Below are 20,683 nucleotides of genomic sequence, written 5' to 3' on the forward strand. Positions count from 1 at the left end.
TGCAGTGACTGAGTGAAATGGGGTGCAGTGACTGAGTGAAATGGGAGGCAGTGACTGAGTGAAATGGGAGGCACTGACCGAGTAAAATAGGATGCAGTGACTGACTGAAATTGGAGGTCGTGACTGACTGAAATTGGAGGTCGTGACTGACTGAAATGGGACAGAGTGACTGAGTGAATTGGGAGGCAGTGACTGAGTGAAGTGGGTGGCTGTGACTGCGTGAAGTGGGAGGCTGTGACTGAGTGAAAAGTGATGCAGTGACTGAGTGAAAAGTGATGCAGTGACTGAGTGAAAAGTGATGCAGTGACTGAGTGAAAAGTGATGCAGTGACTGAGTGAAATGCGATGCAGTGACTGAGTGAAATGGGATGCAGTGACTGATGGTAATGGGATGCAGTGACTGAGTGAAATGGGATGCAGTGACTGAGTGAAATGGGATGCAGTGACTGAGGGAAATGGTACACGGTGACTGAGGGAAATGGTACACGGTGACTGAGGGAAATGGGATGCGATGACTGAGGGAAATGGAATGCGGTGACTGTGTGGAATGGGGTGCGGTGACTGACTAAAATGGGAGTGACTGACTGAAATGGGAGTCAGTGACTGAGTGAAGTGGGAGTCAGTGACTGAGTGAAGTGGGAGTCAGTGACTGAGTGAAGTGGGAGTCAGTGACTGAGTGAAGTGGGAGTCAGTGACTGAGTGAAGGGGGAGTCAGTGACTGAGTGAAGGGGGTGTCAGTGACTGAGTGAAGGGGGAGTCAGTGACTGAGTGAAGGGGGTGTCAGTGACTGAGTGAAACGGGATGCAGTGACTGAGGGTAATGGGATGCAGTCACTGAGTGAAATGGGATGCAGTCACTGAGTGAAATGGGAAGCTGTGACTGATGGAAATTGGATGCTGTGAGTGAGGGCCATGGGATGCGGTGACTGACGGAAATGGGATGCGGTGTCTGAGTGAAGTGGGATGCGGCGACTGAGGGGAATGGAATGCGGTGACTGTGGGGAATAGAGTGCGGTGACTGAGGGAAATGGATGCACTGTATCAGTTGAATAGGATTCACTGTCTCCGTTAAATAGGATGTCGTGACTGAGTCAAATGGGATGCTGTGACTGCGTGAAATGGGATGCAATGACTGAGTGAATAGGACGGAGTGGCTGATTGAAATGGGATGCATTGGCTGATTGAAATGGGATGCAGTGACTGAGGGTAATGGGATGCAGTGACCGAGTGAAATGTGATGCAGTGACTGTGGGAAATGGGATGCAGTGACTGAGGGAAATGGGATGCAGTGACTGAAATGGGAGGGAGTGACTGAGTGAAATGGGAGGGAGTGACTGAGTGAAATGGGAGGGAGTGACTGAGTGAAATGGGATGCAGTGACTGAGTGACGTAGGAGGCAGTGACTGAGTCAAATGGGATGCAGTGACTGAGTGAAATGGGATGCAGTGACTGATGGAAAGGGGATGCAGTGACTGAGGGTAATGGGATGCAGTGACTGAGGGTAATGGGATCCAGTGACTGAGGGTAATGGGATGAAGTGACTGAGGGCAATGGGATGCAGTGAGTGAGGGTCATGGGAAGCGGTGACTGAGGGAAATGGTATGCGGTGACTGTGGGGAATAGGGTGCAGTGACTAAGGGAAATGGATGCACTGTCTCATTTGAATGGGATTCACTGTCTCAGTTAAATGGGTTGCAGTGACTGCGTGAAATGGGTTGCAGTGACTGCGTGAAATGGGTTGCAGTGACTGCGTGAAATAGGATGCAGTGACTGCGTGAAATGGGATGCAGTGACTGACTGAAATGGGATGCAGTGACTGAGTGAAATGAGATGCTGTGCCTGAGGGAAAGGAGATGCAGTGACTGTGTGAAATGCGATGCAGTGACTGTGTGAAATGCGATGCAGTGACTGTGTGAAATGCGATGCAGTGACTGTGTGAAATGCGATACAGTGACTGAGTGAAATGCGATGCAGTGACTGATGGAAATGGGGTGCCTTGACTGTGTGAAATGTTGTGCAGTGACTGTGGGAAAGGAGATGTAGTAACTCGGGGAATGGAGATGCAGTGACAGAGTGAAATGGGATGCAGTGATTGAGTGAAATGGGATGCAGTGACTGATGGAAATTGAGTGCAGTAACTGAGGGAAATGAGATGCAGTGACTGAGGGAAAGGAAATGCAGTGACTGCGTGAAATGAGATGCAGTGACTGCGTGAAATGAGATGCGGTGACTGCGTGAAATGAGATGCGGTGACTGCGTGAAATGAGATGTGGTGACTGCGTGAAATGAGATGCGGTGACTGCGTGAAATGTGATGCGGTGACTGCGTGAAATGGGATGCAGTGACTGCGTGAAATGGGATGCAGTGACTCCGTGAAATGGGATGCAGTGACTGAGGGAAATGGGATGCAGTGACTGAGGGAAATGGGATGCAGTGACTGAATGAAATGGGATGCAGTGACAGATTGGAATGCGATGCAGTGACAGATTGGAATGCGATGCAATCACTAAATGTAATGCCATGCAGTGACTGAGTGAATTTGGATGCAGTGACTGAGTGAAATGGGATGCAGTGACTGAGGGAAATGGGATGCTGTGACTGAGGGAAAGGAGATGCAGTGACTGAGGGAAATGGGATGCAGTGAGTTAGGGAAATGCGATGCAATGACTGATTGGAATGCGATGCAGTGACTGATTGGAATGCGATGCAGTGTCTGAGTGAAATGCAATGCCGTGACTGTGTGAAATGCGATGCAGTGACTGATGGAAATGGGATGCCGTGACTGTGTGAAATGTTATGCAGTGACTGTGGGAAAGGAGATGCAGTAACTCGGGGAATGGAGATGCAGTGACTGTTGGAAATGGGATGCAGTGACTGAGTGAAATGGGATTCAGTGACTGAGTGAAATGGGATTCAGTGACTGAGTGAAAAGGGAGGCAGTGACTGATGGAAATGGGATGCAGTGACTGAGTGAAATGGGATGCAGTGACTGATGGAAATTGAATGCAGCAACTGATGGAATTTGAATGCAGTGACAGAGTGAAATGGGATGCAGTGACTGATGGAAATGGGATGCAGTACCTGACGGATATTGGATGCAGCGTCCGTGAGAAATGGAATGCAGTGACTGAGTGAAATGGGATGCAGTGACCAAGGGAAATGAAGTGCAGTGACTCGGGGAATGGAGATGCAGTCACTGTGGGAAATGGGATGCAGTGACTGACTGAAATGGGATGCAGTGACTAATGGAGTTGGAGTGCAGTGACCACATCAGATTTGGTACTGGGTCATGAGCCCGGCCAGGTGTTAGATTTCAAAGTTGGTGATCACCTTGGTGATAGCGATCAGAATTCTGTTATGTTTACTTTAGTGATGGAAAGGGATAGGTGTACACCACTGGGCAAGAGTTATATCTGGGTGAAAGGCAATTACGATGAGATTAGGCAAGATTTAGAGAGCATAGGATGGGGAAGGAAACTGCAGGGGATGGGCCCAGTAGAAATGTGGAGCTTATTCACTGAAAAGCTCCTGTGCTTCCTAGATAAGTATGTACCTGTCAGGCAGGGAGGAAGCTGTAGAGCACGGAAGCCATGGTTTACGAAGGAAGTGGAATCTCTGGTCAAGAGGAGGCAGAAGGCTTCTGTTAGTATAAGATGTGAATGCTCAGTTGGGGTGCTTGAAGGTTACAAGGTAGCCAGGAAAGACCGAAAGAGAGATCTCAGAAGAGCCAGGAGGAGACATGAGAAGTTGTTGGCGGATAGGATCAGGGTAAACCGTAAACTTTTCTGTCGGTATTTAAGGAATACAAGAATGACAAAAGTAAGATTAGGTCCAATTAAGGATAGTAGTGGTAAGTTGTGTGTGGAGTCAGATGAGATAGGGGAAGCGCTAAATGAATATTTTTCAACAGTATTCACTCTAGAAAACAACAATGTTGTCGAGGAGAATACAGAGATACAGGCTACTGGACTAGGTGGGATTGAGGTTCACAAGGAAGAGGTATTTGAAATCCTACAGAGGGTGAAGATAGCTATGACCCCTGGGCCGGATGGGTTTTATCCTCGGATCCTCGGGGAATCCGGGGAGGAGATTGCCGAGCCTTTGGCATTGATCTTTAACTCATCATTGTCTGCAGGAATAGTGCCCGATGACTGGAGGATAGCAATTGTGGTTCTCCTGTTCAAGAAGGGGAGTAGAGACAACCCTGGTAATTATCGGCCAGTGAGCCTTACCTCAGTTGTTGGTAAAGTGTTGGAAAAGGTTCTGAGGGATAGGATTTACAATCATCTAGAAAAGAATAAATTGATTAGGGATAGTCAGCACAGTTTTGTGAAGGTAGGTCGTGCCTCACAAACCTTATTGAGTTCTTTGAGAAGGTGATCAAACAGGTAGATGAGAGTAAACCGGTTGATGTGGAGTATATGGATTTCAGCAAGGCGTTCGATAAGGTTCCGCATAACAGACTATTGTACAAAATGCAGAGGAATGGAATTGTGGGAGATATAGCAGTTTGGATCGGAAATTGGCCTGCTGAAAGAAGACAGAGGGTGATAGTTGATGGGAAACGTTCATCCTGGAGACCAGTTACTGGTGGTGTACCGCAAGGGTGGGTGTTGGGTCCACTGCTGTTTGTCATTTTTATAAATGACCTGGATGAGGGCGTAGAAGGATGGGTTAGTAAATTTGCAGATGACACTAAGATCGGTGGAGTTGTGGAGAGTGACAAAGGATTGGTTGCAGAGAGACATAGATAAGCTGCAGAGCTGGGCTGAGAGGTGGCAAATGGAGTTTAATGCAGACAAGTGTGAGGTGATGCACATCGGCAGGAGTAACCAGAAGGCAAAGTACAGGGCTAATGGTAAGATTCTTAGGAGTATACATGAGCAGAGAGATCTCGGTGTCCATGAACACAGATCCTTGAAAGTTGCCACCCAGGTTGACAGGGCTGTTAAGAAGGTTTGGTATCCGTCTAAACCTTTCCTCATTGTGTACCTGTCCAAATGTCTTTTAAATACTGTAATATTATCTGCCTCTACCACGTCTGTTGGCAGCTCATTGCATTCACGCACCACCCTCTGTGTGGGACAAGTTGCCTCTCGGGTCACTTTTAAATCTTTCCCCTTTCACATTTGAACCTCCTCCCTTCTAGCTTTGGACTCCCCGACCTTGGTTATTCCCCTTATCAATGCCCATCATGATTTTTTACACCTCTGGAAAGTCACCCCTTCGTCTCCGATACGCCAGGGAAAAAGTCCGAGCCTATCCACCACTCCTCGTAAACCCTCCAGTCCCGGCAATGACCTTTTGTAATTATTTTTGCACTCTGTATAGTTTAACAGCATTCTTCCTACAGCAGGGTAACCAGAATTCACTGAAGTATTATGACATAGAACATAGAACATTACAGCGCAGTACAGGCCCTTCGGCCCTCGATGTTGCGCCGACCTGTGAATCCAACCTGAAGCCCATCTAACCGACACTATTCCATTACCATCCATATATTTAGCAATGTTCATTTAAATGCCCTTAAACTTGGCAATCTACTCCTGTTGCAGGCAGGGCATTCCGCACCCATACTACTCTCTGAATAAAGAACCTCCCTCTGACATGTGTCCCATATCTATCTCACATCAATTTAAACCTATCTCCACTCGTGCTCGCCATCACCATCGAGGAAAAAGGCTGTCGCTGTCCACCCTATCTAATCCTCTGATTATGTTGTATGTCTCCATTAAGTTGCCTCTTCACCTTCTTCTGACAAAAACAGCCTCAAGTCTCGAAGCTTTTCCTCATAAGACCTTCCTTCCACACCAGACAAGATCCTAACAAACCCCCTCTAAATCCTTCAGATAATGTGGCGATCAGAACTGTACGCAATACTCCAAGCGCGGCTGCACCAGTGTTTTGTACAGCTGCAACATGACCTCATGGCTCCGAAACTCAATCTCTGTACCAATAAAACCTAACACGCCGTACGCCTTTTGAACAAGCCTATCAATCTGCGTGGCAATTTTCAGGGATCTACACACATGGACACCGAGATCTCTCTGCTCATCCACACCACCAAGATTCTGGGCAGCACGGTGGCTCAGTGGTTCGCATTGCAGCCTCGGGCAATCGTCTGTGCGAAGTTTGCACGTTCTCCCCGTGTCTGCTTGCATTTCCTCCGGGTCCTCCGGTAAAGGCGGATCAGGGAGAGGAGGGGAATATGTGTCTGGTGGCGGCAGCCTGCTGGTGGTGGTGGAAATGGTGCCTGATGTTTGTATGGATGTGGGCATGTGGGTTGATAGGTAAGATCAAGTGGAAGCTTATTGCTGTCTTGGGAGGGAAGAGAAAAGGTGAGGGCAAAAGTGCGGGAGCTGGGTTGGACACAGTTGAGGGCCTTGTTGACCGCGGAGCCGGGGAATCCTCAGTTGAGGAAGAAGGTGGACATTTTGCAGGCTCCCTTGTTGATGTTGGCCTCATGAGAACATATTCGATGGAGATGGAGGAAGTGAGTGAAGAGGTTGGAGTCTTTACAGAAAGTGGGGTGTGAGGATATATAGACCAGGTAGCTGTGAGAGTCAGAGAGTTTGTAATGGATATTAGTGCGAAGCCTACCCCCAGGAATGGAAGCAGAAATGTTGAGGAAGGGAAGGGTGGAGTCAGAGAGCAGGTGAAAGTGAGGGCAGGACGGAAATTGGAGGCGAAGTTGATGAAGTTTTCCAATTTCAGACAAGAGAGAGAAGCAGCCGGATGATATCATTGATGTATCGGAGAAAGTGTTGTGGGTGGGAATGTTCCACGTACCCCGTGAAGAGCCAGGTATAACTCGGGCCCATGCAGGTGCTCCTCTTACCCGAAGAAAATGAGAGGAGTTAAACAAGAAGTTGTTGAGGGTGAGGATGAGGTCGACCAAGTGGAGGAGGGTGGTGGTGTGAGGGGAATGTTCAGTTCTTTGCTCCAGGTAGAAGAGGACAGCCCGAAGAACCTCCCGGTGGGGAATGGATGTGTAAAGGAATTACATGTTCATGGTAAAGAGGACGCAGCTGGAACCGGCAAACTGATGTTTTTAAACCTGCGTAAGATGTCAGAGTATTTCTGGATGTACGTGGGCAGGGCTTGGACCAGGGGACAGAAGATTGAGTCAAGGTAGGAAGAGATGAGTTCTGTGGGGCAGGAACAGGCTGAAACAAGGGGTCTGCCAGGACAGTCTCATTTGTGGATTTTTAGGGGGCGTAGGAGCAACCTGTGGGGAGCTGTGGCCTTTCAGCTTGGAAGCAGAGGGGGAAGATCACCGGACAGACCAAGATCAGTTACTGTAGTAGATACAATGGCCCGGTGCGGTCATGATCCAGGAGAAGTTGGAGGAGGTATCTGAGAGCTGGCGCTCAGCCTCTGCAAGATAGACTTCAGCTCACCAGACCACAGCAGCACCACCTTATCGGCAGGCTTAATAACAAAGTCAGGGTGAGATAGGAGTGCGTGGAGGGCAGTCAGTTGGGCAGGACGTAGGTTGGGTTTGGTGCGGGGAACAGAGAAATTGAGGTGATATCACGTCGACAGTTCTCAATGAACAGATTGAGTGCACCTGCATTCCCACCTTAACAATTCTGCACTGAGGGGGTCTGCACTGAGGGGTGCCATTAACTGTATATTTTTCCGTAATAGTTGATTTCCCAAAGTGGAGCATCTCACATTTAATGGATTAAAATCCACTTGCAGTTTCTGCAACTGATCTGTATCCTTTTATGACGTCTACACTCATCACGATTCTACCAATCATTCTATTGTCTGCAAACTTGCTAACCCATCCATCTATATTTTCACCTCCGTCATTTTGTATAGACCACAAACAGCAGAGGTCCCAGCACAGATCCCTGCGGAACACCAATCGTCCTGGATCTACAGCCTGAAAAGCACCTTTCCACCACTTGCCTCTGTCTTCTCTGGGCAAGCCAGTTGTGAATCCAAGCATCCAAGCCACCATGGACTCGGTGCATCTTAATTTTCTGGATGATCCTACCATGAGGCACCTTGTTGAAAGTATTGCTGAAATCCATGAAAACAATATCCACTGCTCTACCTTCATTGATCACATTCGTCACCTCCTCAAAAAATTCAGTCAAGTTAGGAAGACATGACCTGCCCTGCACAAAGCCATGCTGACTGTCCCTAATTAGGCCATGCTGTTCCAAATACAGATAAATACAATCCCTAAGAATTCTCTCCAATAGCTTCCCAATGAACGATGAGAAACTCGCTAGTCGAGAGTTTCCTGGATTGACCCTATTTCCCTTCTTGAACAGAAGAAGAACATTTAGCAACTTGCTAATCCTCCAGTACCCCTCCAGTGGCTACCAAGGATACAAAGATATTGCTGACTGCCCCGACAATCTCCTCTCTCACCTCGCTCAAAAACCTTGAGTAGATACCATTGGGTCCTGAGGACTTATCCACCTTAATGCTCTTTCTTGATTTCAAAATGCTGTTATCATAATCGCATGCTCCACACAAATCCCACTATCCTCCATACCCTTCGCCTGAGTGAATAGTGATGCACAGTACTCATTTCGGATCTTGCCCACATCCTCTGCTTCCAAACACAAGTTCTCTCCTTTATCCTGAATGGTCGTACCTTCTTGCTATTTATCCCCTTGTTTTAGATGTATGCACAGAATGCCTTGGGATTTCCTTCAACCCTCCTTGCCAAGGTCATTTCATAGCCTTTCTTTTTCTGCTTTCTTTATGTCGGCCCTGTTCGATTTTAGCTTCGTAAACCTGACATATTTTTGTTTTTCCCTTTTGACGAACTTCACAACCTCCCCAATTATCCAAGGGTCTTTTACCTTGCCATCCTTGTCCTTCCTCCTTCCTGATCCTAAACTCATAAGCAGGCCTTTAAACAATTCCCATATGGCAAATGTGACAGCTCCTCCCAATTAACACTCCCCAGCTCCTACCTAAAACTGATATAATTTACTCTCCCCCAAGGTCCTGACTTGTCCTTCTTCATAGCAATCTTAAAATTGAAGGAGTTGTGATCACTATTTCCAAAATGCTTTCCCACCCTTCTCACCAGTTACCTGACCAGGACAAAGTCCAGTATGGCCCATCTTCTATCCACATACTGTGTCAAGAAACTCTCTTGGATAGTCTTAACAAATTCAGCCTCATTTAAACTCTTGTTGTAAGGGAGTCCCAGTCAATACCGGGGAGGTGAAATTCACTGACTGTGACAACTCTGAGTTATTGCATCGTTTCAAAAGCTGCCTACATATTTGTTCCTCAGTGTGTCAGTGGCTACAGGGGAGCAGGCTATTAGTTTAATCTGATCAGAGTGATTGTGTCTATCTTATTTTTCAATGCTACCTCTATTGCCTCAGTGGGCAAGCCCTCCAGAATGTCCTTTCGAGGTGCAGATGTAACATTTCCCACAGGTTCGGAGTGCACCTCCTTCTTTTACCTTCCCCTCTATCTTGTCTAAAGCAATGAAACCCTGGAACATTGAGCAGCCAGTCCTGTCTCTGTCTCAACCAAGCCTCTGTAATGGCCTCAACATCAGAGTCCCATGTACTGATCCAGGCTCTAAGCTCATCTGCCTTACCTACAATACTCCTTGCACTGAAATAAACATATTTCATCTTGTTCATGCCATCATGTTCATGTACCTGTCTCTGGCTGCCATTCTTTTCTGATTTATTGGTCCTAGCATGTACCTGCCATCAATTCATCTACTTGCTGACCTGCTGCTCTGGTTCCCAGCTGCCTGCCAGTCTTTAAATCCTCCCAAGTAGCACTAGCAAACCTCCCTGTTGAGGGTTTTTGTTCCTGTTCAGTTTAGGTGCAACCCATCCCTCTTACACAGGTCACCCCTTGCCCAAGAAGCGGTCGCAATTATCCATGAACCTGAAAGCCTGCCCCCCAGTACCAGCTCCTTAACCAATGCATTCATCTCACCTATCTTTCTCTGACTTAACTCACTAACATGTGGCACTCGTGGCAACCCATAAATTATTACCCTCTAGGTCCTGCCTTTCAGCCTCTTTGCCAACTCCTTGTACACAGTCCGCAGGATCACATCCCTCTTTCTACCTACGTCATTGGTACCAATGTGCACAATGGCCTCTGGCTGCTCACCCTCCCCGTTAAGAATTTGTTGCAACCACTCAGAGATTTCCTTGACCTTGGCACCAGGGAGGCAACACACAGCCCTGGTATCTCAAATGTGGCTACAGAAACTATGCCCCCAACGAATGAGTCTCCAACCACGATCACTCACTTGGATTTACCTGACCCTGTCCCACAGCAGGGCGGTTTGTACAACGGACCTGGCTACTGCTGATTATATAACCGTTCCGGTTTAGTTTTAGATCAGTGTTAACCTTGATGAAGTGGATAGCCAAGCACCTCAGTGGTCTACAGTACAGGAGAAATAAATTCTTAAGCTCACGGATTCTGTGAGAGTCAAAGACAAGCACTGAATTTTTCTAACCTCATTTCCAACACCTGGCCCATCGCCCTGCATGGCTTGGATAACACTTGCACATTTAAACCAAATGTAAGGATGATGGTAAGGACATGGAATTTTGTGATATGGTCATATTCTCTCTTGTTGGAGCTGATTGCTGCTTAGCACTTGTGTGGTGCAAATGTTACTTATCCTTTGTCAGGCCAAGCCTGATAATTGTCCAAGTCTCACTGTATTTTCTCATCGTTGACTTCACTGTTGGAAAAGTCATGAATTCTGCTGGACACCTGGACAATATTCAATGAACATTCATGTCTCCACTTTGGTTCAAGTGAAGACATGACTTCAACCAGTGCAGGTATCCAGTGAATGCCACTGACTCAACCTCCTATTCCTCTGCTGAACACCACATTCAATCAGAAGTTGCCAGGGTGGAAATGACAGATTGCAGTTTCCTTCCTTTTCAAGCTCAGGATCTCTGATCATATTTGTGGTAAATCCTGAATGAGGTTGCGAGAAGTGTGGCATGACGAAAAGTAAACTGAGCCTCAGTGTGCAACTGTTTGACAGCACTGTCATCCAGATGTTGCATTACTTTGCTGATGATTGAGAATACATTGAGGTCATAATTGGTCAGGACAATTTGTCTGCTGATTGCGTGATAGGTCATCTTTCTCTGAAATGTGAGTGTCGCAAGTGTTTTAAAATGTACTGGAAAACATTTACTGTTGGTGTGCTGACCTTGGGGCACATTGTTCCAATACAGTTTGTGGGATGCTGCCAGGTGCTATGGCATTTGCAGTATCCAGAACATTCAGTCTTGTCATTGCATGAAATAATTTGAATTGCGTGTAAGTTAAGATCTGTGATGCCTCCTCAGGATGAGCGCAAGAAGATCATCCAGACTGATGCTATGAATGGTTTCATCTGCTCCTTCACCTTTTGTTCGTAACATCTTGTAATAACTGCCATGTAGCCTGATGAGAAACTAAAGCTCATCTTGATTCATTTGCATTCGAAGGTGCCTATTTTTCCCAAAGAAAAGGACCCATCACTGAGCGGGAAGTATGGAGAATGTTCTCGACATCAGTGGTGAGACAATGCTGGATCTTGACCAGCAAAACCATTGTTGTGTTGTTGAAATGCAAACAAAAATCTATATGATGTAAACTTTATTCTCAGCTAATCCCTTTCTCAAATGACAGATTGTGATGTCGGTTCCTGGAAAGCCTCCATTGTTGGAGGACGAGAAGCCATATCCAATTGAAGCAGCATAGGCTTTTGCGATGACTGTGGAAACCACTGCTTATGCCTTGCTTCAAGCGTTGTCAAGGAATGATACTGACTATGCAACACCGATTGCGAGGTGGCTAACGATGCAACAGAACTATGGTGGTGGATTTCACTCGACGCAGGTAAATGCTTGAGATCACAACAGCAGGCATTCAGATATTTCCATGGATCATGTTACTAACTGGTGGTTGTTGCTGTTTGCAATCAAACTGGACACTGCATTTTCATCTGCACGTTTGGTGCATTGGCACAAATTCCAGTTCTTCAGTGGTGTTAATCCTTGGTTAAATTCTTACATGCACTTTGCCTGTGCATCACTTTTCCTTTTGGCATTGTCCTTGAAAACTACCTGTTTCTGGAAACCTTCACTTACTTGTCGTAGGATCATTGAGGGACAGCGTAATAGAGTGCTGTGGCAATGGAACAGACCCTTCAGCAAATTGTATGTGCCCTCACAAGATGCAAGTCCCGAACTATTCTAATCACATTTCCCAGCACTCGACCCAGAGCCTTGTATGCCTTGGCATCACAAATGCCCAATCAAAGACTTGTTAAGTGTTATCATGGTTTCTGACTCTACCACCCACACAGTCGGTGCGTTCCACATTCTCACCACAGTTTGGGTGCAAAAACAACTCAGTTTCCTCGAGAGATAGTAGGAACTTGCCAATTCTGGAGAATCTGAGAGAACAAGGAGTAGAACTGGATGAACACAGCGGGCCGAGCAGCATCAGAGAAGCAAGAAAGCTGACGTTTCGGGTCGACACCCTTCTTCAAAAATGGTGGGGGGAGAAGGGGATTCTGAAAAAAATAGGAAGAAGTGGGGAGGCAGATAGAAGATGGATAAAGGAGAAGATAGGTGAACTGTCCTGTGCTGTCCACTCAATGTCCCCTGCTCCAGAATCATGGAATAAGAGAATTCTCCAGAATTAGACCATAAGGCCATGAGACATAGGAGTGGAGGTAAGGCCATTCGGCCCATCAAGTCCACTCCGCCATTTAAATCATGGCTGATGGGCATTTCAACACCACTTCCCTGCACTCTCCGCGTAGCCCTTGATTCCTTTTGAGATCAAGAATTTGTCGATGTCTGCCTTGAAGGCGTCCAACATCCCGGCCTCCACTGCACTCTGCGGCAATGAATTCCACAAGCCCACCACTTTCTACCTGAAGAAATGTCGTCTGATTTCAGTTTTAAATTGACCCCCTCGAATTTTAAGGCTGTGCCCACGGGTCCTCGTCTCCCCTCCTAACGGAAACAACCTCCTAGCGTCCACCTCTTCTAAACCATACATTATCTTGTAAGTTTTTATTAGTTCTCCCCTCAACCTTCTAAACTGTAGTGAGTACAATCCCAGGATCCTTAGCCATTCATCATAGGTTAAGCCTACCATTCCAGGGATCATCCGTCTGAATTGTACAAGCACTTCATTCCATTGTGTCTGTAACCACTGAAGCCACACTAAGTTGACATTCGGCTCATGTTCCAGCAATAGGCCAATTGCCTTGAATGTTATTTCATTTTAAGTGCTGTACCAACCCTTTTTCTTTAATGTGAAAAGATTATCCACCACCTCAACTAAAGTCCCAGACAATGAATTCCAAACACCCAGCACCTTCTGGGTGTCTTTTCTTTCCTGAAATTCCTTCTGAGCCTTTTAGCTTAAATGTATGTATCTCTTCCCCCTGGCCCCCCGACCTCCCACCCCCCACCCCATGAATGGTCGTTCTGCTTCCCTCGCCTAGACCCATCAGAATGCAGACCATTTTTTCAGGACCTTCTTCAACCTTCTCTCTTCGGAAGAAAACAAGCCAACCTTATCCAGATAAAACAGTGATGCTGCCTGGCCTGCAGTGTTCCTCCAGCTCCACGCTGTGTTATTTCAGACTCCAGCATTGACAGTTCTTGTTATCTCAAACTTATCCAGACTCTCCATCGAGTTAAAATGCTTCACCCCGTCAGAACATCCTGATGAATGTCCTCCACACATGCTCAAATGCAATCACCTCTTTTCTATAATGAAGAGACCATTAGAACATGGAACATTACAGCGCAGTACAGGCCGTTCGGCCCTCGATGTTGTGCCGACCCGTCATACCGATCTGAAGCCCAACTAACCTACACTATTTCCATGTACGTCCATATGCTTATCCAATGACGACTTAAATGTACCGAAAGTTGGCGAATCTACTACCGTTGCAGGCAAAGCGTTCCATTCCCTGACTACTCTGAGTAAAGAAACCACCTCTGACATCTGTCCTATATCTTTCACCCCTCAATTTAAAGCTATTCTTTCACCCTTCAATTTAAAGCGAGAGCAGAACTGCACTCAGTCCTTCAGCTGGGGCCTAACCAAACTCCTGCACAGCTCTTCAGCCATTTGCTTTCCTAACTGTCCCTTTCAGCTGCCATGCCATGTTCAGCAATCTGTGCACAAGCACCCCAAGATCACACCATTGCTCTGACCTTCCTAGTGTCCTGGCATCCATTGAAAGATTCCTTGCCATGTTAGTTCTTCCAAATTCCATTACCATACACTTATCAGTGTTGACACTCCATCTACCACTGACCTGCCCATTTGACCAATGTATAACTTTGGATTGAACTCGCTGTATTTTCCTGGACCCCACGAGCTTTTACCTTCTTTGCCAGGCTCCCATGTGAGACCCTGTCCAAGTCTTTGCTGAAATCTGTTTTCACTGCATCAATTCCCATCTACACACTCCGTCACCTCTTTGAAAGGATCATCTAGGTTTGTGAGGCATGACCTCCCTCTGACAAAGCTATGCTGACCGTTGCTGATCAAACCCCGCTTCTTTCAATGGAAATTAAGCCTGCCGTCCAGAATATTCTCCAATATTTTCCTATCTACTGATGTGATACTCACCAGACTGTAATACTCTGCTTTATGTTTGTCATGCATTTTGATAAGTGGAACTATGTTACTTGTTCTCCAGGTAATTCTTCTGATTTTAAATTCACCGGATCACCTTACATGTCCCCAGTCTCTGTTAATTCTGCTCAGGAATTGTGTGCCGAAATGCTCCTTCTCACATGTGAAAGGTGACGTGAATTTCTCGTTTAACACCTGACAATTGCTGTCCAGTTCAAACCATACATTTGCCTCTTCATCCCTCATGAGACCTGGTTTTCCCTGGATTTTCTCTTTCACTCTGAGACACTTGTAGAAGATTTTGAGATTCTCCCTGATCCTAATCCTGGTCACCAGCGTTCTGTTGCCCTCTATTTGTTCTCTTAATTGCTATGACAAGATCCCCCTGCACACTATACATCATCATCATGGTGGTGTCTCACAGATGTGGATGACAGTCTCCCACTCTCAGGCTGAATCTACAGGTGGCTGTACAGACCGATGCAGCTACCGTAGGCTCTGTTGCACTTGGGGCAGAAGGCGGTCGTGGGAAGGGGTGAGGGCGTTGTTGATGTAGCTGCATGGCTTCCGCTGCTTCCAAATCAAGCCTCGAGGTGTTGATGCCTTCCCGGGTGCTCCTCAGGCATCGGACCGTCTTCGGCCAGTGATTCTCGGTGTGTGCAGGAATGTTGCACTTCACCGTTGAGGCCTTGAGTTGATCTCCGAGTGCTTCCTCTGCACATCTGGGTCTCGCCTGCTGTTTTGAAGCTGGGTTTAGAACATGCGGGGAGTCTCGTGTCAGTCATACAGATGAAGTGTCCAGTCCATTGTAGCTGATCGAGGATGGTCAGTGCCTCGGTGCTGGGGATAGAACATAGAACATAGAACAGTACAGCACAGAACAGGCCCTTCAGCCCACAATGTTGTGCCGACCATTGATCCTCATGTATGCACCCTCAAATTTCTGTGACCATATACATGTCCAGCAGTCTCTTAAATGATGTTGGCCTGGTTGACGTCATTGTGTCTACAGGGATTCTGTTGATTTATTCCCTTGATAACTGTTATACACCTCCCTTTTCCTTCTTATCTGATCCAAGAACAAAGAAAATTACAGCACAGGAACAGGCCCTTCGGCCCTCGAATCCTACGCCAATCGAGATCCTCTGTCTAAACCTGTCGTCTATTTTGTCAGGGTCTTTGCTCCCTGCCCATCCATGTACCTGTCCAGGTACATCTTAAAAGACCCTATCGTGTCTGCGTCTACAAGCTCTGCTGGCAACGCATTCCAGGCACCCACCACCCTCTTCCTGAAGAATTTCCCTTGCATATCTCCTTGAAACTTTCCTCCTCTCGGTTTGAACTCATGACCCCTTGCAAGTGAGTCAATAACTCTGGGGGGAAAAAGCTTCTTGCTATCCACCTTGTCTGTATCCCTCATGATTTTGTAGCCCTCAATCAGGTTTCCCCCCCTCAATCTCTGTCTTTCTCATGAAAATAATCCTAATCTACTCAACCTCTCTTCATAGCTAGCACCCTCCATACCAGGCAACATCCTGGTTAACCTCCTCTGCACCCTCTCCAAAGCATCCACATTCTTTTGGTAATGAGGCGGCCAGAACTGTATGTAGTACTCCAAGTGTGGCCGAACCCAAGTCTTATACAACTGCAAAATGACCTGTCAACACTCCTACTCGATACCCCGTCCGATGAAGGAAAGCACACCATATGCCTTCTTAACCACTCTGTTGACCTGCATTGCCAACTTCATGGAACAATGGACCTTAACACCCAGCTCTCCCTGAACATAAATTTTCAGGGAGAGGGGGAAGGCAGATTGAAGATGGACAGAGGGGAAGATAGGTGCAGAGGAGACAGACGAGCAATAAGGAAGGAGAGGATCAAATATGAAGGAAGGCTAGCTAGTCATATTAGAAATCACAGTGAAAGCTTCTTTCAATACATAAGAAACAAACATGAGGCAAAAGTAGACACTGGGCCGCTCCAAATTGATGCTGGAAGGCGAGTGATGGGAGATAAGGAAGTAGCTGAAGGACTTAATAAGTACTTTGTGTCAGTCTTCACAGTGGAAGACATGAGTAGTATGCCAACAATTAGGGAGAGCCAGGGGGCAAAGTTGAGTATGGTAGGCATTACAAAAGAGAAAGTGCTAGAAAAGCTGAAAGGTCTAAAAATTTCCAAATCTCCTGGCCCCGAAGGGCTGCATCCTAGAGTTCTGAGGAAGGTGGCTGAGGAAATAGCAGAGGCTTTGGATGTGATCTTTCAAAAGTCCCTGGAGTCAGGGTAAGTCCCAGATGATTGGAAAATTGCTGTTGTAACCCCCTTGTTTAAGAAAGGATCAAGGCAAAAGATGGAAAATTACAGGCTGATTAACCTGACCTCGGTAGTTGATAAAATTCTTGAATCATTGTCAAGGATGAGATTTTGAAATTCCTGGAAGTGCAGGGTCAGATTAGAACAAGTCAGCATGGATTTAGTGAGGGGAGGTCGTGCCTGCCAAACCTGTTAGAATTCTTTGAAGAGGTAACAGGTATGTTAGACCGGGGAAACCCAGTAAATGTTGTCTATCTAGACTTCCAAAAGGCCTTTCAGAAGTGTCTCACGGGAGGCTGCTGAGCAAGGTGAGGGCCCATGGTGTTTGAGATGAGCTACTGGCTTGGATTGAGGATTGGCTGTCTGATAGAAGGCAGAGAGTTGGGATAAAAGGCTGTTTTTCGGAATGGCAACCAGTGACGATTGGTGTCGCAGGTTTCGGTGTCGGGGCCGCAGCTGTTCACCTTACGTATTGATGATCTGGATGAAGGGACCGGGGTCATTCTGGCGAAGTTTTCCGATGATACGAAGGTAGGTGGACAGGCAGGTAGTACTGAGGAGGTGGAGAGGCGGCAGAAAGAGTTAGACAGTTTCGGAGAGTGGTCCAGGAAATGGCTGATGAAATTCAATGTGGGGTTTTGCACTTTGGTAAGAAGAATACAGGCATGGACTATTTTCTAAATGGTGAGAAAATTCGTAAAGCTCAAGTACAAAGGAATCTAGAAGTGTTGATCCAGGATTCTCTAAAGGTTAACTTGCAGGTAGAGTCCGTAATTAAGAAAGTGAATGTCATGTTGTCCTTGATCGCAAGAGGGTTGGAATATAAAAGCAGCGATGTGCTTCTGAGGCTTTATAAAGCTCTAGTTAGGCCCCATTTAGAATACCATGTCCAATTTTGAGCCCCACAGCTCAGAAAGGACATACTAGCCCTGGAGCGTGTCCAGCGGAGATTCACACGGATGATCCCTGGAGTGGTAGGTTTGACATATGATGAACGGCTAAGGATCCTGGGATTGTACTCATCAGAGTTGAGAAGGTTGAGGGGAGATCTAATAGAAACTTACAACATAATGTCTGCCTCGGAAGTGGTGGACGCTAGGAAGTTGTTTCCGTGAGGCCGGGAGACTAGGACCCGTGGGCACAGCCTTAAAATTAGAGGGGGTAAATTTGAAACGGAAATGAGGTGACAATTGTAAAGCCAGAGAGTGGCGGGCTTGTGGAAATCATTGCCACGGAGTGCAGTCGGGGCCAGGACGTTGGATGCCTTCGAGGCAGAGATCGACTAATTCTTGATCTCACGAGGAATCAAGGGCAACGGGGAGAGTTCAGGGAAGTGGAGTTGAAATGCCCCTGAGCCATGATTTAAATGGTTGAGTGGACTTGATGGGCCGAATGGCCCTACTTCCACTCCGATGTCTTCTGGTCTTAAGTAAAAGGGGCGGACATGAAGCCAGTAGAGGTGAGTGTGGGTGTGGAGGTAGGGAGGGGTTAGGTCAGTCTGTGGAGGACGGACAGGTCAAGGGGGCGGGAAGAGGTTTGGAGGTCGGGAATGGGGTTTTGGCTTGAGCTGGGAGGAGGGGATCGGTCAGAGGAAGAACAGATTAGGGGACGAGCTGGGCTGGTTTTGGGATGCAGTGGTGGGAGGGGAGATTTTGGAGCTTGTGAAATCCACGTTGATAGCATTGGTCTGCAGAGCTCCCAAGGCTCAGTTAAGGAAGGACAATAAACACTGGTCAGTCAGTCATACATCCAGCAAAAAAAGTTCAGTTTTTTTTAAAAAAAGGATGCACCTGTTAATCAAGTGGCAAAGCATTATCGAGTTTTGAGAAGATTTGTAGCTCAGGGTTGAGATTCTGGATGTAAGATTGCTCACTGAGCTGGAAGGTTAGTTTGCAGACGTTTCGGCACCATTCCGGGTAAAATCTTCAGGGAGCATCCGGGGAAGCGCTGGAGTTAGGTCCCGCCTTCTCTTTAAGTGTTCCGGTTTCCTTGGGTTGGTGATGTCATTTCCGGTTCCTTTTCTCAGAGGATGGGAGGGGGATTTGGCGCCAACGTGTTCTCCCAAGTGTAGTTTGTGTGTGGCATGAACTGCCAGAGGAGTGACAGAGGCTGTTATACTCACAGTATTTAGAAGTCACCTGCAGGGACACATGAATAGGAAGGGGCTGGAGGGATATGGGCTCCAGGCTGGCAAACAGAACGAGTCAGTTACGGTGTCTGGTCGGCCTGGAGGAGTTGGACTGAAGGGTCTGTTTCCCTCCTGTACAACTCGACGACTCTGTCTCTCTCTCTCCCATTTTCTCCAAACCCACCCCCCGCCACACACACAATCTCTGTCTCTCCATCTCTCTGTGTGTGCCTCACTCTGTGTCTCTGTCTCTCTCTGTCGCCTTGTCTCTGCCACCTCGCTGTGCACTCCTCTCTCCACTTTCACTCTGTCTCTTTGGTCGATGTGTGCGCCCCTCTCTAGCTCTCGTCTTGTATCTTGCTCCCTCTGTGTGCTTCTGCCGTTCTCTCTCCCCTGTCTCTCCGTCTCTCCCTGTGAACCTCTCTCTTTCCCCTCTCCCCCGCGCACCCCCTGTCTCTCTCTTCCTCTCGATCCGAGTCTCTCCACCCGCTCAGCAGGGAGCGTTGTGAGTTTTTTTGAACGAAGTTTAAAAATCTCTATTTAAACCCAACCCATCTGCAATCAGACTGCATTTCTAATCCCCTCACTCTCTCTCTCTCTCTCTCACACACACACAGACACATACACACACACACACACACACACACACACACACACACACACACACACACACACACACACACACACACACACACACACACACACACACACAGAGTCTGTCTCTTTCTCCCTCTCAGTAAATCCCCTTCCTCTCCTGTTCCTACTCACGCCTTTCCCCCCGTATCCCTCGGCGACGAGTCCGCTGTCTGGATCCCTTTTCCCGGGAGGGTTCTGAGGACCCAGCTGTTCGGCAGCGGGGATCATCGCACCACGCTCCCGTACCCCTGCAACCTCCTGTTCTCCAGCGGCCTCCAGCATGACCACTGGGCTGGGAGCAGGCATCTGGGCTGCTGGAGCGCTCGCTGCTCAGTAGCTCGGCCCTGTGCCGGGAGCAGGGATCCGAGGTGGGAGAAGGCCTCTTCGCCCGGCGCCTGGGCGCAGCTGCCTGGCACCGAGCCCGAGCACCCGGCCGCGGGTCCGCGACACCTTCGGTAGCTGAGCAGCCTACAACTATGTCCTACTGCAAGGTAAGCTGGGGGTGGTGGTTTGTGGTGAAGGGAGGATTGGGGACATGAGCACGGTCCCTGTTTCACATCCTGCGCCGCTCCTATCCCAAAGCGAGGGGTTGGGAATGGATGTTTTGGGGGTGAGAATTCCCCTCCCCGGGTGAGGGGAAGGCTGGGGACATCGGGAGGGTGTCTATTATCCAGCCTTGCGCGGGTTTCCGTAGCCGACCAGCCTGCAGCTCTCGTACCACATGGTAAAGGGAAGGAGGCGGATGGGATGGGGTCGGGGTTGGAGGATAGACGTCCTGGAAGTGAGTGGACATGGGGAGAGTCACTATTGTACAGCCCAGTGACTGAGTGGCCTACAGCTACTGCAAAAGGGTCGGATTAGGAGAGGGGTGTTGTAGGGAGGTTTGGGGTCACGGGCAGCGCCGCTTTCTGCAGCCGAACAGCCATTGCCACAAGATTGGATTGGAGGGGGTGTTTTAGGAGCGAAGGGAT

General features: G+C 47.8%; 1 protein-coding gene across 9 annotated transcripts in view; it reads left to right on the forward strand.

Annotated features, from left to right (window-relative positions):
* Positions 1-20,683, forward strand: part of LOC132210852 (utrophin-like) — a 245,844-nt gene that overhangs the window by 174,362 nt on the left and 50,799 nt on the right. For 6 of the 9 annotated variants that reach the window (XM_059653528.1, XM_059653531.1, XM_059653524.1 and 3 more), the window contains 2 exons: positions 11,470-11,540; positions 11,654-11,863. In XM_059653528.1, coding sequence (XP_059509511.1) covers positions 11,735-11,863 — 129 coding nt within the window. In that variant the 5' untranslated portion in view covers positions 11,470-11,540; positions 11,654-11,734. Of the gene's footprint in view, positions 1-11,469; positions 11,541-11,653; positions 11,864-20,125; positions 20,204-20,683 lie in introns of those variants that run through there. The other 3 variants (XM_059653525.1, XM_059653527.1, XM_059653533.1) reach the window with 2 other exon arrangements.

The sequence above is a fragment of the Stegostoma tigrinum genome, chromosome 21, assembly GCF_030684315.1.
Source record: "Stegostoma tigrinum isolate sSteTig4 chromosome 21, sSteTig4.hap1, whole genome shotgun sequence".
Lineage (NCBI taxonomy): Eukaryota > Metazoa > Chordata > Chondrichthyes > Orectolobiformes > Stegostomatidae > Stegostoma > Stegostoma tigrinum.